This window comes from Prionailurus bengalensis, chromosome D1 (genome assembly GCF_016509475.1).
Source record: "Prionailurus bengalensis isolate Pbe53 chromosome D1, Fcat_Pben_1.1_paternal_pri, whole genome shotgun sequence".
Classification (NCBI taxonomy): domain Eukaryota; kingdom Metazoa; phylum Chordata; class Mammalia; order Carnivora; family Felidae; genus Prionailurus; species Prionailurus bengalensis.
The window spans coordinates 96,379,927-96,407,613 of record NC_057346.1 but is presented as its reverse complement, the minus strand read 5'-3'; the positions used below and the strand labels follow the sequence as shown (position 1 = coordinate 96,407,613).

At 36.9% G+C, this 27,687-nt stretch overlaps 1 protein-coding gene across 2 annotated transcripts in view; it reads right to left on the bottom strand.

Annotated features, from left to right (window-relative positions):
• The window catches only part of TTC17 (tetratricopeptide repeat domain 17), a 128,997-nt gene that overhangs the window by 87,944 nt on the left and 13,366 nt on the right, over positions 1-27,687 (bottom strand). For both annotated transcript variants that reach the window (XM_043580995.1, XM_043580996.1), the window contains exons 2-10: positions 17,700-17,789; positions 9,602-9,771; positions 8,840-8,951; positions 8,457-8,588; positions 6,018-6,127; positions 5,253-5,397; positions 4,658-4,797; positions 3,087-3,247; positions 1,296-1,408 (exon numbers count right to left, since the gene is read on the bottom strand). In XM_043580995.1, the coding sequence (XP_043436930.1) occupies positions 1,296-1,408; positions 3,087-3,247; positions 4,658-4,797; positions 5,253-5,397; positions 6,018-6,127; positions 8,457-8,588; positions 8,840-8,951; positions 9,602-9,771; positions 17,700-17,789 (1,173 nt within the window). The remainder of the gene's footprint in view (positions 1-1,295; positions 1,409-3,086; positions 3,248-4,657; positions 4,798-5,252; positions 5,398-6,017; positions 6,128-8,456; positions 8,589-8,839; positions 8,952-9,601; positions 9,772-17,699; positions 17,790-27,687) is intronic.

The following is a 27,687-nucleotide window of genomic DNA, read 5'->3' as shown; positions in this document are numbered from 1 at the left end:
CTCCAAACCAAGGTAAATCAATGTTTGATATTCTTACAGGATACCACAGCTTCTGTTTATTTCTAAAACCTTGTTAGATAAGAAAATGGGACCAGTATGGGAGGGAGTAGAAAAGAATGGATTCTTTCACTATATAGTGGAGATGTAACCTATGGATATATAAGACTGAACGCTACACTGATACAGGGGAGTCTTCCAATGGTATGTCCCCAAAGTTACCTGGGTTTTAGTCTATTTCATTTATAAATATTCCCTTTTTTCCCCTTAAAATAATGCTTGGATTCAAGGCTGGGAGCTATAATCTCAGAGGTGTAAGTCTTATCGTCCTTTGAGAATAAAACCTGGGATACTGCTAGCACCTACTTGACAAATCACAGGAAGCTTGTGGTCCCTATACTACTTCTCCCCTAAATGGCCTCTTAATTTTTGCTTCTTTTTTTCAATGAGGTCTGGAGTTTTTCAGATTAAAGTGTATTAATTCTTCACAGTTTGTCTTCCCCTAGAAGCTGTTTTAATCTTTTAATTATTTAACTGCTTCTCTCTGGAAATTCCTAGATCTATGATTAAAGACATGATAAGATTTTGATAGGATAAAATAACGTGTTACTTTATTCCCAACATCCTTGTGGATGATACTTGGAACTCTGGTTGTGTTTGCTATCTATAACAGCACCAATTAGATGCTATTTGGAGTCATTATAATTATGTATTATTTTTTCCCAATTAGATAGGCTAGGATTGTATGTGTGTGTATGACTACACATATATGTATGCATATAAGTACACATATACGTATGGATATACATAGAATCAGAAACAGAAAGAGAAAACACACATGCATGTAGAAATACGGCTTAATAAAAATTTTCTATTGATAATGGTCATTTTGTTAAAGTTTTTAGTTGAAGCAACATAACTGGACTGATGACTTCAGGAAAGACCACAGCTACTCTTTCCCAAATTTTAAATTACTAGTATTACTCCAATAAGTTAAACGGGGGAGATGAAGGCTTTGAGTTAAATACTAATAACAATCCAATGAAGCTCTCATGGTAAAGGAGAAAAGAAATAAAGACACACGAATAGACATTACAGCTAGTACTTGGGGGATTTGGAAATGTCATGCATGAAGCAAATGAGTATTATCTATAAAATCTGACTTCATAAACATACTCAAACCTTAAATTATTCACAAATTTTCAGGATCGAATATACAAGGAATCAAGCGTCAGGGGAAGCAATATTACTCTTAGATATGCAAAGTTATAAGAACTAGAAGAGACCAAGAAAAAGACCTGAACATAGTCCACATTTTCAAAAATGTCTCCACGATGGTAGCGCACAGGTTGGTCCCACTGGCAGTGTAAACTATGCTGCTGGTTGACCAGCCGGCATATCTGATGATTTCCTGGAATAAGAAAGGAAATTACCATTGTGGAGAAAGATCAGCAATGCCAACATGGTTTCCTCAGTCTAAGGCATTTGGTGTCAGTGCCTGGTAGAGTACCTACACAGGGTGTGCTTACACAGGGAAACTAATGGTTAACTAAATTAAATCATTCTAAAGAAGGGTGTTTCTCCACCTGTAAAAACAAAGGGGCTAAATCACCAAAGTATCTTGTGGCAATTACATTCTATGGCTGTAAAATCATTAATTACACTGTTTTAAGGGACTTTTGCCATCTCTCTGGAGACAGTCTGCTTTATCTACTTCATATTTTTGTTTTAAATTTATATGTTTAAGAGCTCTGGTTGTATTGCAGTACAGAGCAAGCAGTAAATAACCCCAAGGACTGAACATACTCCTTACATGCAAAAAAGCAAAGAAAACTTGTTAGATGGACTGTATAATGGACTTTAAATGGTCACAGCTAAGGTTTAAAGATTAAGAGGCCTCCCAGATCAATATATTTATCAAGGGAGAAGTATATAATGTAAGGGATTCTATTAATTTATTCTTTGGTGTCTAGCTGTTAGATCTACTCCCAATGGGTTTTATCAGAAATGAGACATTCTGGATATAACCAAGTCACTGATATCCTGTCAACCCAAGTGCCCTTAAGACAGTGGATCTATTGGGTCATGGGCTTTAAGAAGTTTTTGTTTTGTGTTTCAAATAACTCTTATTTTTTTAAGTTTGTTTGTTTGTTTGTTTGTTTGTTTATTTATTTAGAGACACCATGCATTCGGACACACGCAGGCATGAGCGTTCATGGGGGAGGGGCAGGGCAGAGAGAGATAGGGGGAGAGAGAATCCCAAGCAGGCTCCACACAGTTAGTACAGAGCCTGATGAGGGACTCAAAATCACAAACCCTGAGATCATGACCTGAGCCGAAATCAAGAGTTGGATGCTCAACCGACTGAACCACCTAGGTGCCCCTGGACTCTAAGAAGTTTTAACAAAATCTATATGCCCTCTTCCCAGGGGAAAAAAAAAAAAAATTGTGCACACACACATTACTGCATATAACTTTGGGGAGGATTTAGAACCTCCTGAAACTAACCAGGTTAAGAATTCATGCTTGAGACAAATACCAGTCTAAAATCTTTTAAAATAAAATACTTGTTTTTAAGGGAGCAAGAAAATAAGAGTTAGTTTGTGTTGGCTGGAGTGTGTGGATGCTTTGTTTCTAGGGTGTGTCTGGCTTGTGTTTACTTGATATATGGCCCGGGCCACATTACTCAGTGTTTTCAGACCAGCAGCAACAGGCATCCAATAGGAGGAGCTTGTTAGAAATACAGAATCTTCAGTCCTACCTCAGACCTATTGATCAGAACCTGCATTTCAAAAAGATCTCCAAGAGACTGGCATGCACTTGGCCAAACAACTGTTGTTAAGACTTCTAGGATCTAAAAAATTTTTTACAATAAAACGTGCGTTTTAAAAAAGCTAGAGACCAGCTTTTTTGGAAACCAGCTCCCCAGGTCTGTTGGTATACCCACTATGAGGACTCACTTTTAAGACTGAGGGGAGTCGTAAATCACAACTTTATACTACTTTAAGGCTACACAAAAGTTATGAACGTAGAACATGCTAGAAGTGAACTTCCTAACCTGTCTTCAATGATTTGGAATCAATACTTACCTAATTGTGCCTCTTTTGCCATCTGTGTCTCATGGATGATATTTCTTAAGATTTGCTCCTCCTGAATCAGCTTATGTTTCTCTAGGATCTCCTGCTGTCTCAAGTAGTGGTCATGCTGTTTTTGGTATTCTTTCAACTCATTCAGTGTTCGCTGGAGGGATCTTAACATTTTCAACACCAGGAAAAAGTTATAGAGCTTTAAAATTGAATTTTTAAACACACTTACTGCATAGATTTTGTGGTCATCAGCAATGATTACTATTTTCTTAAAAAAAATTTTTTTTCCTTTTAACCTACAACCACTGTACCACAAGTTCAAAATAATGGGGTAAAATAAACCTGTCGTTTGTTAACTTGTTGGTAAAAAAGATGGATGCAAAATTCTTCCCCTTAAGTACAACTATCCTGACTTTACATGGTGTGTTGGGATGGTTCAGGTACCCAAAAGATATAAAACAATATACTATAACATTTTACATCTCAACAACTATTTGCCTCCACAAAGTGTGTGTTAGTTCCACTGACATTCAAAGCCTCCTTACCATCTTTTCTTTTGATTCTGCGTAAAGACAAGGTTAACAGAAAAGGCCAACAGTACCTAGCCCTTGAACTCTAGCTCCCTGGGTTTGTGATTTTGGGAAAAACCATAGAAGCCTGGCTTAGAAAGGAATATTTTCTACCACCTGGTATCAATAGATCAGCTGCCTGATTATTTTTAGCCATAAAATCCTTTCTACCCATTACATTGTAACATACGGAGATTTAGGAGCTGTACAGACTGTGCTTACACAGAGAACCAATTCACTCAGCCAGGACAAGTTCTGATCAGGTGTAACAGAAGTCAGGTATAAACAAGTAAGTGGTCATTCCTTCCTTTTCACCACATTATGCTTTAAATTGACTGGGAAATAACCAAATACAGTAATCTAAGGAGTTCCAAATGTCCATTTAGTTCTCTGATAATCAAAGTAGCCTCAATGTTCTCTTTCATAAGAGAAGAACAATTCACTTTGAGTTATGTGAAGTTTCCTAACTGGCCCTACTATTTATGGAATCAAATACATTTTTTAAATTAAGCATACTGCAAGGGCCAACTACAACAGAATTTCATTACTGTACAATTTATAGAAATCTGATTAAAATATGCACCAAATAATGTTTCTCAACATCACTTAACTAACTTAACAATAACCCAACAAGGCAGCTAAAGGGGAGAAAGATCAAATATAGCACATGCAAGTGATTTTACTGACAATGCATTCTATGGAAATGAAAACATAATAGAGTTAGTGTTCAAGAGCACCCCAATCCATCTGACTTCATAAAAGCAATCGATGGTCAGAAGTGTAAAGATCTAAAATGACAGAATTTACGGCAAAGATTCTCTAGTTCCTGGAATCCATGCTATTAAAGACTCCTCTGAATTGTGCTGAGCTTCCTACACCTAGAGAAAAGGGACAGGACTAGCAGTAATGAAGAGGTTTTTCTTAGTTCTAATGAACAAATTAACACTGACATCACCCTACACAGGTCTAACTTAGGGCTTCAGGGAAATTGTCTTTTCCAATTACCTATGCTGAGCTTCCAATTTCTGCTCGAGTTTTTGCTGACACAGGACAGCATGCTTCCTCTTTATAGCTTGCTCAAACCCAGGTTTGGCTTGCAAAGCATGGTCATAACAGAGCACTGAGTGGTTATACTCCCCCAGCATCTGAAGAGACAAAAACACACACACACACACACACACACAAGGAAAAACGTCAGCCACGGCCTGGCTGGATCTGTCCAAATCTCCTAATGATTTATGAGCTCACACTTACATCTTACTCTACAGTGAACGTTATTTTTGATCAGTGACTAAATCTACAACATAAGATATGGTATAAGATAACTAGAAAGTATAACTAGCTTAAGAGGTGCACTCTGCAGGAATTTAATATTACTATCAATTTAATTATTTTTCTTTTTTGTCAAGAGGCTAAGACAATTATGATACATTATTGTGTTGAGGTTTTTCATCCTAATTTCTTCATTTCCATTCCCTTTTTCTTGTTCAGACCAAAAGAGGAAGGAAAAAAGGTAATTTTTAACTGGAAATAAATTATTTAAAAAAGAAAGGAAAAGAGCAACTGGTTTGGCTCATGAAAACAAAAACGTTGTATTTACTGCGTATATGTTTCCCAAAGTATAATAGCTGGTGAAGAAGTCACTGTCATCCAGAGCTGCATGGACCACAACAGCAGCATCTGCAGAGAAGTGAGCTCTGTGCAGAACATTTGCCAAGTTGACCAGGGCAATGTCTTTATTGTGCCTAAAAGAGAAGAAGAGGCGTAATTAGACGTTAGGAAAGAAGCATGTGCTCTATATGATTACATAACTACTTGACAAGGGAAAATTACATCTGAAGTTATTGAACTTAACTTTGAGTATACCAATAGATGGAGAAAATAAGAAAATCATATTGTTTCATTTTTACATAACTGATGGCGCTTATTCAATCTGATAGCTACAAATTTTGCCACAAAAATAAGGTCTTGCAGACATTTTATGATTTTAAAATATATTTAGGGCTTATTATTTGTTTTGAGAAAAATTTAATTCATGCTAATTCCTCCAGGCAAGTTTCTTATATTCAAGTCTCAAGTGAATCAGAGCGTGTCTATATTATATATTTTTTCCTTAATGGAAATTAGAAGAACATTATTAAACTTTGCATTTTGAACTCTGAACAAATAATGTATTTGAACCTTGAGCTTTTTGACACTGGTCTTTTTTTTTTTTTTTGTGATGGGACTAAATTCTTTGAACAGGGATAGAGGAGAGTGTTAAGTACAAAAGAATGCTTCTTCATACTGTTTTCTTATGCATTGTTTCTTTAACAGTCCTGAGTTATGTGGAGACTCAGGCAGTCCAGAAAGGGAGAAACCTTACCTGGAAGAGAAGTGAAGTGCTCGCATGGCACATTCCACTACCTGATATGGCTCATTCTTTATTCTCCAGTAAAATGAAGCCATGTTATACAGTACCCATGAGGAAGAATTCTAGAGATGAAACAAATAAAATGACAATCAAACACAACTCGACACACTTTCTTCGACTTAGAATGTTCAAAGTGAGCACCTTTACTATTCTGTCTCTTCTGAAACTTCATATGAAGAAGAACATAACATTACAGCAGTGATAAAGCAGGGGACAAAGGACAAATAAACTACACCTGCCAAAAAAGCCTCCTGATCATCATCAGGAGCAAAGTGCATTAAGGTGTCATCTCCACAGAGAGACTATTCAACTCCAAATTATCACTCCAAGGGGTGAATTATGCTGAAAGCCCGCCAACCGGCCCCAACTTGTTGGTTCCTATTTCAGGATTTCAGAAGTTAGGACCTAACCTACTTAGAAATGCCAGTTGTTCTAATGTGAAATTCCTGAAGTTAACAAATTTAATATCTGAATGAAGGTACATATGTAAGCAAATGACAAGCTTATGCTTTTGTAAAAGATGAATTTTTTTTTAAAGATTTTTTATTTTCAAGTAATGTCTACACCCAATGCGGGGCTTGAACCCACAGTCACAAGATCAAGAGTCACATGCTTTACCAATTGAGCCAGCCAGGTGCCCCTTTTATTTCGTTCTTTAGTCATGTGTGTTCACAATGTAATGCAAACCAATACTGCTAAAAAATTATGTCTTCAGTACAGAGTAATAAGTGGATCAGTTACTGAAGTTAAACAGAAATTCCGATTCCTTCTGTGGCTTGGATTTTCGTCTCATAACATATCCTAAATTTAAACCACACAGAGGTCAAAATACTATACTGGACCACTACAAACAATTCAGTGTAAATAAGTTTAAGCCCATGTAAAGAAAATTCAAACTCAGCAGTGCAAAACTGTCAAATTAAGTTTTTTAAAACAGTCATAAAGTTTAAGATAAACAGAAACATACATATGACACCCATTGTTTAATATCTTTAATATATAAAGAGGTCCTAAGAAATCTAAAAAGAAAGACAAAAATGCATGAGAAAATGGGCCAAAAACATGAACAGACAATTCAGAAATAGGAAACAATGGCTAATAATCAAAGAATAGAAATAAAAGAGACAGAAATTTTCCTTTTACAAATTGGCACAGATTAAATAGAATGCCAACATTCACGGTTGGCTACACTGTATAATAACTTCAGATATTAACTGTAGAAAAGTTAGGTACGTACAGCATTTCTGAGGGACAGTATGACAACATTTATATAAAGGGCCTTAAAAATATGATTACACTTTGATGCCCAAAATTCCACTATTAAAAATTTATTTTATGAAAATAAGTGTTTTAACTATAAAGGTGCATAAAAATAAAGATCCAGAAGATTTTATTATAAAACACTAATTAACTGAGGTTTTTTTCATTCTCTTTTATAGACTTTTATAAACTCTGAATTTTTTTATAATGACAAATTGTTTTCTTTTAAAAATAGTTATTTAAAAAGTAGTTGTTTTGGGGCGCCTGGGTGGCGCAGTCGGTTAAGCGTCCGACTTCAGCCAGGTCACGATCTCGCGGTCCGTGAGTTCGAGCCCCGCGTCGGGCTCTGGGCTGATGGCTCGGAGCCTGGAGCCTGTTTCCGATTCTGTGTCTCCCTCTCTCTCTGCCCCTCCCCCATTCATGCTCTGTCTCGCTCTGTCCCAAAAATAAATTAAAAACGTTGAAAGAAAAAAATTAAAAAAAAAAAAAAAAAGTAGTTGTTTTTGCGGTGCCTGTGTGGCTCAGTCAGTTAAGCACCTTAAGTCATGATATCCCATCTCATGAGTTCGAGCCCTGCATCTGGCTCTGTGCTGACAGCTCAGAGCCAAGAGCCTGCTTCAGATTCTGTGTCTCCATCTCTGCCCCTCCCCAGCTCACGCGCTCTCTCTCTAAAATAAATACACATTAAAAAAAATTTTTTTTAAGTAGTTATTTTGGGGGTGCTTAGTCTCTCTTCCCCTTGCCCGCTTGCATGCACTCTCTCTCTCTAAGTAAATAAAAAACATTAAAAAAAAAATCTTTAAAATAAAAAAAAATCACTCTCTAGACAAAAACAATCTAGGCAGGTTATTTTCTGAGAACAAAAGACCTTCTGTGAGCACAGTCTCTGGCTTTTTCTTTTTTTCTTTTTTAATTTTTTAAAACATTTTTATTTATTTTTGAGCGGGGGAAGGGCAGAGAGAGACGGAGACACAAAATCCGAAGCAGGCTCCAGGCTTCGAGCTGTCAGCACAGAAACTGACGCGGGGCTCGAACCCACAAACTATGAGATCATGACCTGAGCCGAAGTCGGACGCTCAACTGACTGAGCCACCCAGGCGCCCCTGACTCTTTCAATCACTGATGACTTACCTTCTGTAGGCCTTCATGAATGAGGTGGCCTATGTCATCTATACTTCTTCCTAGTCGTTTAGATAAATATGTGAAGATTGGATCTTCTTTAGGTAATAGAGGTGCAGAAAGATTAACTCTCTCTTGTACACCCTGAAGAAAAGAAGAAAAAAAGTGAAAAAAACTAAAACAAAACAGAAAAAGGAGATCATAAGACAAAAGCTCACAAGTAACTCAGTATCTTAATGCATTTATTTTAAAGGCATATTAAGAAATAGGAGATATTTGTAAAATTATAAAGCTGTTTGAAAGAGGAGGAGAAGAAATATAAAGACTATTTACAAGCAAGAGAGTAAATTACAGAAAAAAATGTAGAAAACAAGATCCTAAATCTCTCTACTTACTCGCAGGTGCTGAAAAGCATGTATACTATATGGAAGTTCTAGAATTTTGGTACAATCAGGTTGCTCAGGGTCTGGAGGGACAGGAGATTCTGTGTCGATATAATCTTCAGGGCTAAAATTAAGAAGCCGGGAGCAATGAATGAATGAAAGGTGAAAAAATGTCTAATTTTCCCCTAATGGAACCATATTTTCATAGCATCTCTACTTTACAACCAATATTAGTCAACATTCAACCTTATTCACATTGCTACTGCTGGAGTCAATATTTTGAGAGTTCAACTTAAAGGAGATAATTCGAGAGTTAGAAAATAGTAGGTGTATCAAAGAATGTTAAGATCATGGGACTGTTTTAAAAGCTTTTTACAATTCTTCCTAGAAATATTAAACCACTTTACACTTCTATTGACAGCCTCTCTACATTTTTACCAGTTACTGATTTTTAAATATTTTTTTCCAGTTTGATAGGTGAAAACAATTTAAATGGTTTAATTTGTACTTATTTGATCCTTACTGAGAAATATGTTTTCCACATGTTTATGGACCATTTGTATTTCTTTTGCTATAAACTGTTCAATCTTCTACTGTAGTATTCAACATTTTAAGTCAATCTTTAAGAATTCTACATGTGAGTTATTTTGAAATTTCCAATTTCAATAAACTCATTCGTGATTGAAGCTTATTCTCATTAGATACTTTACTGATTTGAGAAAATTCTGTTCGGGAACACGTTAATTTTATTTTTGGAGAGAGATTTTCTTTTACCTGATGTCTTTGCTTTCCAAAGTTATGTATGTGCCATCATAGAGATCCAGGTCTCCTAAGGGCACCTTGGCTTTGATGCAGTCTGGATCTTCTTTATTATGTCTCTGTTCCAGTCCTGTATCTCTGTCCTCATTCTCTTCTATGTGAATTTTTTGAGCAACTAATTGCTTCTGTTGAGAAGACAATAAGAACATAATGAATTTTTCTGTTATTTCAGTCTAGATACCACATAAGAGGAGAATTTAATGTGTTGAAGTTAGAATCCTCTATACAGACAAGGATTCTGAGCACACTAGTGCCCCCTTATCTGCAGAAGTATGTTCTAAGATTCCCAGTGGATACCCCAAACTGTGAACAGTACCAACCCTATATATGTTATGTTTTTTCCCATACATATATACCTATAATAAAGTTTAATGTATAAATTAAGCACAGTAACAGATAACAATAACTAATAATAAAATGCAAGTTATAACAACATACTGTAATAAAAGTTATGTGAACGTAGTCTCTCAAAGTATCTTCTTGTAGTGTATTCATCCTCATGATAATGTGAGATAATAAAATGCCTACATGGTAAGATGAAGTGAGGTGAACAACGTACGCACTGTGACACAGTGTTAGACTATTAGTGACCTTCTGACGATAGGTCAGAAGGAGGATCATCTGCTTCTGGACCACAGTTAATTCATGGGTAACTGAAACCACAGAAAGTAAAACTGTGGATAAAGGGGGATTAATTAGTTGACAACTAAATAAGCATCTCTAAACAGGTATTCATGGACAGAAAGTAACAGAAAATGACATTCACACTAATGGCACCTGAATACCTCCATAATATATCTGACCACCTATGAAACTGCATCTATTGGAGTGCTGGCTGGCTCAGTTGGTAGAGTGTACAGCTCTTGATCTCAGGGATGGGAGTTCAAGCCCCACACTGGGTGTGGAGTCTACTTTAAAATAAAAACTCGGGGCACCTGGATGGCTCAGTCCGTTAAGCATCTGACTTCGGCTCAGGTCACGATCTTAGAGTTCATGAATTCCAGCCCCGCGTCGGGCGCTCTGCTGACAGCGTAGAGCCTGGAGCCTGCTTCGGATTCTGTGTCTCCTCTCTCTCTGCCCCTCCCCCACTCATACTCTGTCTCTCTCAAAAATAAATAAAAAAAATAATGGGTATGAAATGTTTTAATTATTGGAGTAGACTGTATTACTATTAATGAACTTGTGGCCTTACAAAGGACTCCTTACAAAGGACTCTACACCATTGTTCTGCTGGACTCATATGTGGCCAGTATGACTATTTTGACAAATGTAACATGAGAGGTGCCATTAAATCCTCTGGAGGGAAGCATTTTTACAGCCAGTGTATGTTCTTTTCCCTCAGGTACTGAGAACAGCAATATTCCAGACAGTAGCTGTTCTGCCATCTTGAGTTCTGGCTTTTGGACCAGAGTGACATTTAAAATGATCTTATTGTTTTAAACCATTAAGATTACTGGGATGTTACTAAATGATGTTTCCACTTACTCCCTCCCCACTCTCCTCCTGTAGGTAAACTATACTATACTGCCCTATGACTTCAAGCTTGGCCATGTGACTTGATCTGGACAATGGAACGTGAGTAGAATTTTTTTTTTTTTTTACTTTTTTTATTTTAAGAGAGAGAGACAGCATGAGTGAGGGCAGAGAGAGAGGGAGAGAATCTCAACTAGGTTCTGCACTGTTAGAGCAGAGCCCAACATGGGGCTCAGATCATGAAATGAGCTGAAATCAAGAGTTAGATACTCAACCGACTAAGCCATCCAGGTGCCCCGAAATGATGTCACTTCTAAGTAGAAAGTTTATTTTTTTTTTTTATGTTTCTTTTTTTTTTTTTCTGAAATTTATTGACAAATTGGTTTCCATACAACACCCAGTGCTCATCCCAAAAGGTGCCCTCCTCAATACCCATCACCCACCCTCCCCTCCCTCCCACCCCCCATCAACCCTCAGTTTGTTCTCAGTTTTTAACAGTCTCTTATGCTTTGGCTCTCTCCCATTCTAACCTCTTTTTTTTTTTTTTCCTTCTCCTCCCCCATGGGTTCCTGTTAAGTTTCTCAGGATCCACATAAGAGTGAAACCATATGGTATCTGTCTTTCTCTGTATGGCTTATTTCACTTAGCATCACACTCTCCAGTTCCATCCACGTTGCTACAAAAGGCCATATTTCATTTTTTCTCATTGCCACGTAATATTCCATTGTGTATATAAACCACAATTTCTTTATCCATTCATCAGTTGATGGACATTTAGGCTCTTTCCATAATTTGGCTATTGTTGAGAGTGCTGCTATGAACATTGGGGTACAAGTGGCCCTATGCATCAGTGCTCCTGTATCCCTTGGATAAATTCCTAGCAGTGCTATTGCTGGGTCATAGGGTAGGTCTATTTTTAATTTTCTGAGGAACCTCCACACTGCTTTCCAGAGCGGCTGCACCAATTTGCATTCCCACCAACAGTGCAAGAGGGTTCCCGTTTCTCCACATCCTCTCCAGCATCTATAGGCTCCTGATTTGTTCATTTTGGCCACTCTGACTGGCGTGAGGTGATACCTGAGTGTGGTTTTGATTTGTATTTCCCTGATAAGGAGCGACGCTGAACATCTTTTCATGTGCCTGTTGGCCATCCGGATGTCTTCTTTAGAGAAGTGTCTATTCATGTTTTCTGCCCATTTCTTCACTGGGTTATTTGTTTTTCGGGTGTGGAGTTTGGTGAGCTCTTTATAGATTTTGGATACTAGCCCTTTGTCCGATATGTCATTTGCGAATATCTTTTCCCATTCCGTTGGTTGCCTTTTAGTTTTGTTGGTTGTTTCCTTTGCTGTGCAGAAGCTTTTTATCTTCATAAGGTCCCAGTAATTTACTTTTGCTTTTAATTCCCTTGCCTTTGGGGATGTGTCAAGTAAGAGATTGCTACGGCTGAGGTCAGAGAGGTCTTTTCCTGCTTTCTCCTCTAAGGTTTTGATGGTTTCCTGTCTCACATTTAGGTCCTTTATCCATTTTGAGTTTATTTTTGTGAATGGTGTGAGAAAGTGGTCTAGTTTCAACCTTCTGCATGTTGCTGTCCAGTTCTCCCAGCACCATTTGTTAAAGAGGCTGTCTTTTTTCCATTGGATGTTCTTTCCTGCTTTGTCAAAGATGAGTTGGCCATACGTTTGTGGGTCTAGTTCTGGGGTTTCTATTCTATTCCATTGGTCTATGTGTCTGTTTTGGTGCCAATACCATGCTGTCTTGATGATGACAGCTTTGTAGTAGAGGCTAAAGTCTGGGATTGTGATGCCTCCTGCTTTGGTCTTCTTCTTCAAAATTCCTTTGGCTATTCGGGGCCTTTTGTGGTTCCATATGAATTTTAGGATTGCTTGTTCTAGTTTCGAGAAGAATGCTGGTGCAATTTTGATTGGGATTGCATTGAATGTGTAGATAGCTTTGGGTAGTATTGACATTTTGACAATATTTATTTTTCCAATCCATGAGCAGGGAATGTCTTTCCATTTCTTTAAATCTTCTTCAATTTCCTTCAGAAGCTTTCTATAGTTTTCAGCATACAGATCCTTTACATCTTTGGTTAGATTTATTCCTAGGTATTTTATGCTTCTTGGTGCAATTGTGAATGGGATCCGTTTCTTTATTTGTCTTTCTGTTGCTTCATTGTTAGTGTATAAGAATGCAACTGATTTCTGTACATTGATTTTGTATCCTGCAACTTTGCTGAAGTCCTGTATCAGTTCTAGCAGACTTTTGGTGGAGTCTATCGGATTTTCCATGTATAATATCATGTCATCTGCAAAAAGCGAAAGCTTGACTTCATCTTTGCCAATTTGGATGCCTTTGATTTCCTTTTGTTGTCTGATTGCTGATGCTAGAACTTCCAGCACTATGTTAAACAGCAGCGGTGAGAGTGGGCATCCTTGTCGTGTTCCTGATCTCAGGGAAAAAGCTTTCAGTTTTTCCCCGTTGAGGATGATGTTAGCTGTGGGCTTTTCATAAATGGCTTTTATGATCTTTAAGTATGTTCCTTCTATCCCGTAAGTAGAAAGTTTAAACAGGCTTGTATATTTGGTTAGTCTTCCTTGAGCCTCCACCTTCCTCTGTGAAACAGCACTGAGATTTTTGGGACTGTTTGTTGCCAATGCAAAAGTTGACACACATTGCAAAATTTAGACTATCTTAACTAATGCAATCCTTAATGTGATTAAACATATTTTCAAATATTTATGAGATATTTTGTAGCTTGATTGAGTCTGCCTATTTTTCCCTAGTGATTCTTCACTGATTTATAGACATTTGTGAAGAGTGATTCTGTAAACTCATTCTTCAGTTATTCTCCCAGCTTATAACTTATGTTTTAATTTTGTTCATGGTGTCACTTGCGAGACAATTTTAAGATGGACAAAACTATCAATTAATTTTCTTAATTGTGATTTGTGTTATTTAAGGAGCCCTTCTTTATCCCAATGTCATAAACATATTAATATATTCTTAAGTTTTAAAGCTTTACTTTTTCACATTTAGTGCTATTGTCTGAACATTTGTGTCCCTTCCACCCTTAAAAATTTATATGTTGAAATCATAACCCCTGAAAATGGTATTAGGATGTGGAGCTTTTCAGAGGTGCTTAGGTCATGAGGTTGCTGTCCATGGAAAATAGAATTTTGCACTAATATTCATGTGGTAGCAAAACCTGATGAAAAGCCATTTTATACTTTTTATCCTCTTGGTGTGAATATTCACACATTTCGCTAAAGAAATATTAATGTCTTTGAATATGGAGTTTGGGACCAGAACCTGCTGGCAGTACAATGTAATACTAGATATCTGTACCTATAACAGTTCTAAAAGAAAAAAAAAAAAGTAAAAAGCTGTATTCTAAGCATATATAGCCCTGGTGATTTCAGATGAGGGACGGTGAATTTGTATAAATACTGCCATCACAGCTTTTTTCTGCTTAGTATTTACATAGTGAAAACTTTTTCCATCCATTTATCACCACACTGGCTTTGTGTTAGGTGTATTTCTTACACGTCCCATACAGCTGGACTAAGTAAGAAATCCAATCTGATAGTCTGAGTTTCAATCAGCAAGTTTAATCTGATATATTTACTGTGATTGCTGATCTATCTGAATTTATTTTAAACATGTTATTTTGGATTTTCTGTTAAATTTTTTTTTTTTTTAAGATTATTGAAGTATAGCTGACACAAAATGTTGTATTAGTTTCAGGTATGTTTATCATTCTTTTTCTTTGCTGCTGTTTTCTCTTTTCCTGCCTGTCATGTGCTTGTCAACACTTTCTATGTTCCCTCCTCTCCTCCTGTATTTTCTCTTAACTTGTAGGTTTGGAAACTACAGATTGCAGTTCCATTATTTTAGTCCTTGCCTCTACTTTATTTTTGGTTAAGTTTTTCATCAGTAAATATTTTAATGTATTTCTGAAAGATACTCCTTAAATACAGTTTGTTTGGGTGCCCGGGTGGCTCAGTTGGTTGAGTGTCTGACTCCTGATTTCGGTTCAGGTCATGATCCCAATGCTGTGGGATTAAGCCCCACATCATGCTCCATGCTGGGCACGGAGCCTGCTTAAGATTTTCTCTCCCTCTCCCGCTGCCGTTCCTTTGCTCCTGCTCTCTCTCTCTGGAACACACACACACACACACACACACACACACACACACACTCAGGCACACACACAAAACACACAAAAAAATCTCTTTAAAAAAAAAAGGGAGGGTGCCTGGATGGCTCAGTGGGTTATATCCAAGTCTTGGTTTCCGCTCAGGTCATGATCCTGGGGTGGTGGGATTAAGCCCTCCTTTGAGCTCTGCGCTGGGTGTGGAGGCTGCTTAAGATTCTCTCTCCCCACCCCCTCCACTCTGCTCCTTCCCCTGCTCGTGCTCTCTCTCTCAAATAAAAAATAAATAAAACAAAGAACTTAAAATAAATAAATAAATAAATAAATAAATAAATAAATAAATAAATAAAAATACAGTTTGTTTGAATCAAAATCCAATGAGACCCACACACTGCAATGGCTGATTTGTCTATAAATCTGTTAATCTACTGGTAATTCCTCCAGTTCCCCTCCCCACCTTTTTTAATCTTTATAATTTGTTTAAAAAGATGGGTCATTTGTCCTGCAAAGCTTGCCACTCTATACGATTTTGTTGACTGCATCTCCTAGGTTCATTTCACGTGTCCCTTTCTTTATCTTGTACGTTTCCTAAATATTGACAGCAGGATCCAGGGGTTCTTAACTTTTTTGTGTCATAGACTTCTTTGGCAGGCTGATGAAATCTGCAGACTCCCTTCTCAGAATGATCTTTTAAATACATAAAAAATATAGAATGGCAAAGGAAATGTCATTGATAACAAATGACACTGGAAAATACAGTGGTTTGATTGAATTCCTATTTCTTTTGGCAAGACTACTTGAAAGGTAGCAAGACTCTTAATTTTTAGTATGTATGCCCGTAAGTTTTCCAACAGGATTTTGTTACTTTCACCTTCTCATAAACAGGACAGAAGAGTCTAACAAGCCTTAACTAATCACTGAACATACCTCAACACAACTACATATTAATTTAATCTAGTTTTACCTTTCAAAGCACAAAAAAATAATTAAATAAGGTTAGCCACTTCTTCATTAGTATTTTTACTCATCATTGTATATCCTACGCGTGTCTACTGGGTGTACTTTTCTTTGTGCTGAAGTACGTCTTTAATTTTCTTTAAAGTGAGAGTCTGGTAAATAAACTCTGTATGTCAGAAAACATCTTTGCTTTACCCTCACTCTTGATGATGGTTTAAAAGAACATCAAATTCTAGTTTGACTGGTTTTCCCCTTAGCACTTTGAGGTTATTCCTCCACTGTCCTCTGGCACCTTAAGAAGTTCATTTAGTTGTCACTACTTTGTAGAAAAATGATATTGTTTAGTGTCATGGCTTTAAGTCTACATTTCAGTGAATAACAAATTTTCATCTCCAGCCTGTACCTTAATCAAAAACTGATGGAGTCAACATTTTTCATTTTTGTTTTCATTGACATGATGAATGGCATTTTCCCCCTTCACATACTCTAAGTCTCCTTCTCTTTATATCATACTGCCTCTTAAAAAAAAGAATGGAAATAAACATATACAATGTGTATATGCATTTGAAAATAAGAACTATTTTCTGCACCGATGCACTTTTTGAACACTGTGTTTTAAAAAAAAAAACATATAAAGCTTCCAAGCACGAAGCTGTATAAATATACCTACTGTCTTATTCCCAGTTTTCCAAATAATTAATATTGTGTGTAATTAAGCAGAATCAGTTTATGGAAATCAAATGATAGAAACAAAAAGGTCAGATTTTATTAGCACCAATAGGTTTCAAGTTTTCAAGGTGCAAAGTGATTAACGCTTTCATCTCATTGTAAGAACACATAATAACAAGACCTTAGTTTTCCCTACTTGGAAATTAATAAAAATTACATTTTTATAGAGTATTGAAACCATTTTTCCTTTTTGTATTTTACCCAAACTCTCCTTCTAAGCATATGTATAGAGACTGTTCCTTTTCATACTTGATGGAAAAACTTATACATGGAAACCCTGAATAAGGACAGGAGTCAAGAATCAAGCAAAACCCAAGTTAGTCTGTTTCTCTTACTATTGCTTAAATGTCCTCTAATTAGATGTTATTTTTAAAATCAGGATTTAAAGGTACTATATTCAGGGTGCCAAGGTGGCTCAGGCAGTTAAGCATCGGACTGGACTTCGGCTCAGGTCATGATCTCATGGTTTGTGGGTTTGAGCCCCACATCAGGCTAGGTGCTGACAGCTCAGAGCCTGGAGACTGCTTCGAATTCTGTCTCTTTCTCTGCCCCTCCCCAGCTCATGGTCTGTCTCTGTCTCTCAAAAATAAATAAAATGTTTTTAAAAAAGTTAAAAATGAAAGTAATATATTCCTATAAAACTGAGAAGAATTGAGCTTAAGAAATAATTCGCTCTCATTTTTCTTTGAATACAATAGCTCCCCATGAAATCAGCTGCATATCACATGCCCATTGCCTCACCTCCAATTCTTTGAGGTAGTTAACGGTTGTTTCTTGTCTCATTAATATGACTAAGTCATGGGGATGCTTCAAGTTCATCGGCGAATCCACCTGCAAGCAAGTAAGTGATAAATAAAGCTCAGATTTCATTAACATTTGTTTGGATTCATATAAAGTTCCCTTTAATATGCTTTAAATTACTGTTCAACTACCACTATAATCAGTGTTAGGTGCTTACTAAAACCCAAGGACTATTTCAAAAGTGATCGCACATAAATTTCAGCAAAGAGAATATCATGTTCAATAGCTGTCCCTTGAATTCCAACTTGAAAGACTAAGCTTTTGAAGTGAGTATTCTAACTTGGTCAGTCATAGAAGAAATATGCGAGAAGAGAAGTATTTGGCAATGAGTGATAAAGTAAATTGCTTAAAAGATAATTCATGCTTGTAACAATAAAAAAGGAATTGTCTTGTCTTGACAGAATATTCCATATCTGAACAGGTTTGGAGTGATAAAAGGAAAACACTAAAAGCACCTATTTTTGAAGGCTATTTGTAGAATCCATAAATCAAAGTTAATATAAAACAATCTTGAGATCTCTTATTTACAGCTCATGTTCTCTGGATCATAAACAAGTGACCATGTGGTTGAAGATGTAGGAAAAATGAGCCCTCCTATGCTAAAAGGAGGCTTATAAATTTGTTCTGGTTGAATGGAGGGTCATTTGACAACATGTATCAAAATGTTAAAAGTGCCTATCTTTTGATCTGGCAATATTAACTCTAGGAAAACTATCCTACAGACGTTATTAAGCAAATAGGCAAAAATATACACAAGGATAAAAAATATATATATACACACACAACGAAGCTCACCACAACACTTTAAGCTGCCAAAAAAATTAGACACAACCTAAGCCCACCAATAAGAGAATGGGGAAATCCACAGTCGAAAATAGGATACAAAAAGACTAGACATACTGTCATGGGAGCATGTTCACAATGTATAATTAACTAAAAATAAAGAATATGTATACTACGATATTTTTAAGAAATTACGTGCATATATTTTTATAAATGTATACATGTTTCTACATGCACAAAACCAAATAAGTTTACAGTGGTTTCTTTTGGGAAGTGGGATTAAGAAGAGAGGCACACTCTCTTTATTTATATTTGTACATTTTAAAACTGTTTATCATGTACACATATTACATTTATAATAAAGAAAAAAAACCACACACACACACACACACACACACACACACACACACACGGTTTTTGAATTCCAGAAAAATCTGACAGCGTTCTTGGTGCCTAAGGGATAAGATAAAGTTCCTGCTATCACATGGTGCTAGACTGGAGTTATCAAATTATATACAAGCTCTTCAGGAAGTTCCACTTTCAGAAAAAACTATCTTTTTGTAATCTTTAAGAAACTGGTATCAGCTCAACTAATTGAATTTAGAGCTAGCTTTTTAAGTGCAGAAGGTAGACTTACATAGATCTTGATGAATACAACGGCCTATTAAAAAAGATTTTAGGGGTGCCTGGGTGGCTCAGTTGGTTAAGTGTCCAACTCTTGATCTCAGCTCAGCTCATGATCTAACAGCTCATGAGATCGAGCCCCACATCGGGTTCTACACCAACATTGGACAACGTGGAGCCTGCTTGGGATTTTCTCTCTCTCCCTTTCTGCCTCTACCCAACTCTCTCTCTCTCTCTCTCTCTCTCTCTCTCAAAATAAATAAATATACAAACAAACAATCTAAAAAATATTTTAAAAGAAGAAATAAGAACAACATGAAATAGGGGTGCCTGGGTGGCTCAGTTGGTTAAGGGTCTGACTCTTGATTTCGGCTCAGGTCATGATCTCACTGTTTTGTGGGTTCAAGCCCCACATCGGGCTCTGCGCTGATCCTGCAGAGCATGCTTGGGATTCTCAACCTCTCTCTTTCTCTCTGGCCTTCCCCTGCTAGTGATCTCTCTACTCTCTCAAAATAAATAAGTAAATTTTAAAAAATTAAAAAAAAAACAACATGAAATAAAGTTGGATGCTTGCTTTAATAATATGCATTAAATTGGACAATGTTAAGTGACTACAGATAAAACTCATCTGCCCTTGCTCATTCTATCATTTCAGAGGTGCCAGAGGAAAAACAGATGCTAGTCCAGAATAACTTCCCTTGTAATTATCTGGATGTATAATTATTATTGTATCATTATGGATAATCATTGCCCATGGTCTTGCTTTTAAGATGAGATTCATTCACTGCTTCCCCTGGCCTTTCCACTATATTGGAATTTATATCAGAACTGCACTCTGTACTTAAAAGGCACTAAAAATATAATAGCAAGTCCTATAGTACTTGACCACCTGAGACGTAAATCTCCTCTATCAATCAAAGCTAACAAAAGCCTGCAAGCAAAACGTTAGGTTTATCTCAATAAGACATAGAAAATTTTGCTTCTCTTTAGAAGTATTTGAACATATTCCCAACAGTCAAATGCATATAGGGCAGGGAAAGCTACTATATAATGGATTGAATATGGACTGATTTAACTCCCAAGGCCCATCAACCTTTTTTAATGACATTGTGATATATTATTTGTGATACATTATAGGACACCAAAATTTTTACAGAAGAAAATGTAAAAGCTATAGCCAGTGGTCAGAGTGCAAAAGAGCTTTACATAAGGAGGCCAGAGAAAATCTGCTTACTTTGCTACTTCATCCAGACTTCAAGAGGTAGCTATTTAGTACATGACTGTATCGGTATTTTTAAAGAGGTTTTTAGAAAAAGACAAGAAAACAAAACCAAAAACAGGGCAAGGGGGAGGAATGCGGGAGTAAGATGTTCCCATTCCAAAATACCTAAACGTTCTGGTCACCTGGAGAACTGCTGGAGGAACAAAAGAATGAAGACTTACACTGAAGAAAGACTGAAAGCACAATCTTAGTTTCAGATTAAAAAGATACTAGCTAATCAGGGCTTTATCATATTTGTATAGCAAGGGTTTGGCCAACGTTCCTTTGTAAGGAAGTACTTTTCATTTCCTGAAGTTTCATTAAGTTCAACACAGATACAACAGCTAGAGGAGACACAAAGATAAAATTATCACAGAAGGAAGGGAGTGCACTGACAGCTGTGCTTCCCCTCTGGACACGGCAGCAAATGGCATGGCTCTTTGCCAGATAAGGGCTGGTTGCAGATTTATGCCTGGCGTATATTTTTATTGAGGTAACTTCAAGTTCTTAAAATTTAAGGCTTTATAATATCTTTGACAAATGCTAATCAGCTTGAATTTCTCTCCTTTCAAACGCCTCTCCTCCTCAGGTTACAAGAGTATGTTTGTAAAGGTACAACATCCACTCAGCCAATAAACGTTTCTTAAGCCTCGGTAAACCAGGCCCACCATGTCAATATGGGAAACCTACGTACTCCAATTTTATTCACAATCTGAATGCCTTCAAAATCTTTAGCATTTAGAAGAGGCTGCTATCAGCCCAGGAGCAAAAGGTGACAGGAATTAGAGAGGTAGGTTAAAAAGGACATGACTCATATGTAAGATCTCAAAGCACCTTGTGGCTTTTTCACAAGGGATAAGCAACCCTACAAAATTCCATTACTTCACAGCATAATAAATGATGCTTGTAATGACTTGAATCATAAAGAAAAGGGAATTATTTTCAAGTTTGTTCTACTTAAGATGGTTAAAAAAGTGTGAAATATCTTTTACAGCAAAGTTTATACTGCAAGGAAAAACTGACCAAATATTTGGAAATTAGCTAAACGGACTTCTATTATACAGAATGATTCATTCTCTAAGAGTTCTCAATTCAATTTTATTTTCCTTTGAATACAATATATTATATAAGTACATGTGTCCAATTATATAGAACAGCAGTAAATATCTGACTCATATCAAGTTCATTTTCATATATTTCATTTGCTGCTGGTCTCTCTAACCGAGATATTGTTAATAACTACCTCTCTAATCTGGAACCCTACCTCAGTAAATTCACAGGGTCACGAAGGGAAATGTCACTATATAAGGATAATTACTTCACTGCCAAATCTATAAAAGGTGACTATTTTAAACTTAAAATAACCATTTGAAGGGTATAAACATTTTTGAGTTCTACAAAAGCAAGAGAGAGGCAATCACTTTCCACTGGTCCTTTATGACAGGAAATTGAATACTTCTATATTACAATATTAATTCCAGCCCTCATATGCAACTTATTCTCCACATATGCTAAACATTCTTACCTATTATTTTTAATGGTATTCAAATGAGTACATGAGAGCAGCATTACTGAAATCTTTTTTTTTAAATTTTTTTAAATCTTTATTTTTGAGAGAGAGAGAGACACACACACACAGAGTGAGAGTGGGGGAGAGGCAGTAACAGAGGGAAACAAAGAATCTGAAACAGGCTCCAGGCTCTGAGCTGTCAGCACAGAGCCCGACAAGGGGCTCGAACCCACGAACTGTGAGACCATGACCTGAGCCAAAGTTGGACACTTAACCAACTGAGCCACCCAGATGCTCCATGCTATACCCATTTTTAAAAATTTCCCCTTGTGCTTGCTTCGGCAGCACATATACTAAAATTAAAAAATTTCCCCTTAATTAGAAACTAGGGATGGAATATTTTAAATTTTGTATTCAAAATTTTAGATTATTTATTGAGACAATATGATGGAAAACATAAATAAAGATCTTCAAAGCAATGAAGATTTTACTGCTACCTGAAGTGATCCCATTTTGTGGGTATTTACAATGTTTGCTATCTAGTATCTGGAATCCCCTTCTTATGGCTAAAGCACCTGCCCTGCTTAGCTGGAAGCATCCTTCCCCTACGTGGGAAGTCCTGATCAGTAGATCCCTTTCCCTTGGTCATGGTAATCTTTGAGAAGGGACATTAACCAACTGGTCAGCTGGCACTAAAGAGACTCTAATCCAGAACTTTTTGTTTGAGCTACGGGGACCAGCCGTCTTGTATTCACAGGGAGCCTGAGAATGGGGTTAAGGAAGCAAAGAAATGAAGACAGAGAGCAAACTATTGTGGTTATACTGTTTTATCAGCCCTGGATCAAACTGTATCTGCAGCACTTAGACTCTGTCCAAATATTCCATAAAAATTTTCTACAGAAGTCTTGATGCTATTTCCAAACATCTGCCAAAATTTCTTCTAAACCCTCTGCCTAGGGCCTCTTCTTACCCTAGTGGCTCTTTTCAGATCTTCTGTCCCTTTGCACATGCTAATTCTCCTACTTGGAACACACTTCTATCCTGATGCTTTTGCTGAAGGCCAAATGACTGGGCTCAAATGACATTTCTTTTGTGAAGCCATTCCTCTCTTGAGCTCCCATAGTACTTTTTACACACTCCTTTAATAGTGCTTATTACATTGTTTAATTATTGTATCTCTGTCTCTCCAGAAAAAAAATTTTTGTATTCCTTGTTCTACCTCCAGTAGTTCATATGCTTTCAGGAACATGTCAAGCACTTAATATGCTGCTGGTTGTTTGATGAAGTTGTCTGACGTCACATTTGGTAGAATATCCATCTCCACCAAGACTATCATTCATTGATGACTACCTGTACAGGAGGTAAAGTGGCTAGGCCTCAAAGGATCGTGAAAAGTTAAGTCCTTCACAGGTCTAGGCCTCAAGGGATCGTGAAAAGTAAGTCCTTCACAGGTCTATGACTAGCTGTGCAACCTTAAGCAAATCACCTTCTCTGCATGGGCTTCCATTTCCTCATCTATAAGCTGAGGGGACCCAGCCTGATGACTTTTAAAGTTCCATATGTTCTTCATATCCAACCCCCATAAAAGATTTAACACTATCGTGAAAGTGTCACATTTTTATCAGTCTCAGGTGCCACGGAAGGAATCTAACATTCAAATGAATGAAATGATCATTCTTTCAATTTGCCGGTATAAATTTGTACTTGCTCTAGGTAGGGACTCTTTCCAAAGCTGCAGCTGAAAGCATTTTTTAAACTGTCAATTTGTCAAATTAAACCAAGGTTCCAATTAGCAGTGGCTATTTATTTCTGAGCAGTTAAGTTGTTCACTGTGTCACAGGCAAAATTAGCTCTCCCTGTCCTTATGCCACTTAATTCTAACAAAGTTCAACTGGAAAAGAAATTTTTCTTTGATCATAAGCTAAATAAACAAACACATTATGGACAATATTAAAAAAATTAAAATTACTTGAAAAGTCTGCTGTCAGACCTAGTTAATTATGTCAGAATAACTTCTCTGCATATGTATACACACACACTGCTATGTAGATAAAACATTTTTACAAAAACGGGATCATATTTACTATACTGCATCCTTCCCTTCCCCACTGTTTCCTAAATTTTATCAGCTTGTTTTCTCAGGAATTACAGATCTATGCCATCATATTTAGTGGGTAATATTACATTAAAGTTATTTATCCAGGTTACTGCTAATTAAAATTTGGGCTTTTAGTTCTTCTCCCTTTTTAATGGTATTGAGATGAATATCCTTACACTTAAATTTTTTTTATTGCTGCTTACTTATTTTTTTCCTACAAAAGAATTGCTAGGTTAAAGGGACTACACTTTTTTTTTTTTTTTTTTAATTTTTTTTTTCAACGTTTATTTATTTTTGGGACAGAGAGAGACAGAGCATGAACGGGGGAGGGGCAGAGAGAGAGGGAGACACAGAATCGGAAACAGGCTCCAGGGTCTGAGCCATCAGCCCAGAGCCCGACGCGGGGCTTGAACTCACGGACCGCGAGATCGTGACCTGGCTGAAGTCGGACGCTTAACCGACTGCGCCACCCAGGCGCCCCGAGGGACTACACTTTTAAATTTATATTTTTTGCTGGCTTTTTTCCAGAATAGCTGAATCAACTTTAATTCCTACCAACAGTCATTGAGTTTTTCCACACTCTTAAGAGAACAAAGTGAAAAGAGTGAACACATTTTAATCTCTTTGTTCGCCACATGTGTTTCTTCTTTTGTGTGCTTATAAAAAATCTTCCTCATTGCGTCTCTTTAAACCCACCGATACTTTACAACACAATGTTATGAATGGTGGTTTCCAGTTGGTGAGACTCAACATGATTATCTTCTTGGTTTTGTTTTCTGACTTTTTCTACAGCAAACATATATTACTTATGTTTATAAAATATATCTCTCTTTTTAAGTACTACCTACAGGTCTTGTTAAAGTGAAACCTCAGAATGTTATGTGATGTGTATTTTTAAACAAAAAATGAGTTGTGATGACAACTTAGGTCTGAGGAACAACCCTGTCGCTTTTCCTTATATATTCATAGAGAAAAAAGTTCCTCTCCCAGATGTGGGGCCAGTCAAAACACTTCTAAAAGGTAACATCTTTTGTATTTTTTATTTGTTACCTTAGTCTCCTCAGATTTTTATCCTTATCTCAAATCTAATTCACTACCATTTTCAAATGACTGACCAAAGAACCCTCACCTTTGTGACCCCTGGCAGGTGAATACAGGGGCAAGCAAGATGAGTGGATAGGGATGGAATGAGGGAGGCAGAAGTCTGTTGCCTGACTTTGCATGTAATTCTTTCTTTAGGATTCAAGTCTGACCATCATGGACCTGGACTTTCCTCCAGGTCGAGAGAAGTGCAAATTCACAAACAAAGTACCAGTCCAGCCTCAGCTCTGGAAAGGGACTTTCATGGGCTCCTGACTATAATAATTTTCAAAACTTTAATAGAGAAGCAGATCTTTCACTGGAAACATTTAATTGTTTCAGATCAATAAAACACTATTATTATGAACTGTCAGGACCTGGAAATATTCTTGTTAAAGAAGACTTTTTTTTTTTTTTTTTTTTTTGCCATTAGTGTACTTGTACAATATGGTATTTTAATGTTTTAAAACATGGACTTCAATTTTGTAGGATATCAGGTTATTGAAACTAAATATAAACTACTGAAGCTAAATATAAACTTTAAATAAACAAAAATACTGAATCTTGACCATTGCATGAATTTTTGTGGCTTCGTATCTCTATTTCCTAAAGTTTTACTCTCTATTAGATTTACATTCCCATGTTCACAGTTCTTGGAAGACAAAGTCGTAAATGCTTAAACACACAGAAAACAATCTAGGTATCTGAAGTATATTATATAGCTATAGTCTAGATTTGACCATGTGCAGTGTTGCAGCCAATTTTATGAGAGCAATCATATCAAACAAGCACCATTTTCCAAAGTGATAAATAAGCAAGTTAATAACCATTTTCAACATAAACAACAAATGAACAACTTCTTATACATGCGTGCTACCAGGCTACACGTTCTGATTTGTATCACCAGGAAATATACAAATAACATAATGAATAAAGTAGACAATTTACAACTTTACAAGGAAAGAAAATGAAATGCTGGATCGGGACACGAGAGTCACGGATATTTCTCATTTGCATATTTATGATATTTTTGTAAACACATACAGAACAATGCATATGCATATTTATGATATTTTTGTAAACACATACAGAACAATGTCGCTGTGCAATTAGAGCTATTTTATATGTAACTCAGAAGTGACTCTCATTCCAGCAGCTAATATTTATTGAGCATGGAATAATGGCCCCCAAAGATGGTCATGTCCTAATCCCCAGAACCTGTGACTAGTTAGGTTATGTGGCAAAGGGAAATTAAAGTAGCTGATGGAGTTAAGGTTGCTATTCAGATTTAATTAATTTAATTAAAACTTTAATTAAGACAGAATATAACCTGGATTATCCACGTGGGCCTAATGTAATCACAAGGGTCCTTAAAAGTGGAATAGGGAGGTCAAAGAGAGAGATGCTGCTAAGAAAGGTCAGAGAAATGCAATGTTGCTGGCTTTCTGATACAATGAAAGGGGGCCAAGAAGCAAGGAATGTGGGTGGCCTCTGAAAACTAGAAAGAGGTAAGGAAATGGACTCTCTCCTAATATCTCCAGGAAGATGTGCAGCATTACTGTCCCCTTGATTTTAGCCCCAGCGCAACATGGGTTGAATTGCTAACCTACACAACTGTAAGGTGATAAATCTCTGTTGTTTTAAGACATAAACTGTGGTAATTTTTTACAGCAGCAAACAGAAAACGAATATAAGCACCCGCTAAGTTCCAGACACAATGCCAGGCTTAAAGGTGATAAATACAATATATGTAAGCATAAAAATTCTTAGTTGGGTGCTACAGACTGAACTGTCTCCCCAAAAATTTTACGTTGAAGCTGTAACCTCCAATGTCATGGTAATTGGAGAGTAGCCCTTTGGAGGGTAATTTGGTTTAGATGAGATCATGAGGTTGGGGCCTTATGACGGGATTGGTGCCCTTATAAGAGGAGACACTGAAAGCTTTCTTTCTCTTTCTCTCTGCCACCTGAGGACACAGCAAGAATGCAGCGGGTCTGCAAGCCAGAAACAGAGCTTTCACCAGAACCTGATCACTCTGGCACTCTGACCTTAGACTTCTGGCCTCCAAAACTGTGAGAAAAACTTCGGTGCTTAAGTCACTCAGTTTATAGGATTTTGTTATTGAGGTTTGTTAATCAAATATTGGAAAAGGGACACGGAAATGAGTGCCAGAAATTGAACCTTAATTTTTATCATTACTCAGGTGACGGCAACTCAACAGCCAGGAAATAACTTCGCTATTTCACGCTAGAAATCACTGCTGTACTACACCATTGAATAAAGCTCAACTTTATTACTCATCAAACAGTAGTAGTATTAACTCTGGGTGGGGGGGGGGGGTCAGCTTGACTAATTTCTTTTACTGCAATCCCAACAAGTGTGAAGTAAGCGTTAATGACAAAGGTTTAATTTTTCTATGAAGATAACCAAACCAAACTGAAAGTTCCTTTTTGTTCATACTTCCACTGACAGCCGTAACACTGTTTCGCTAAGGGCAATGGATGGGATAAGGGCTGTCTGACTAGAAGCGGATTATATAAACAAAGATTTGACATATATCCCAAACACTGTT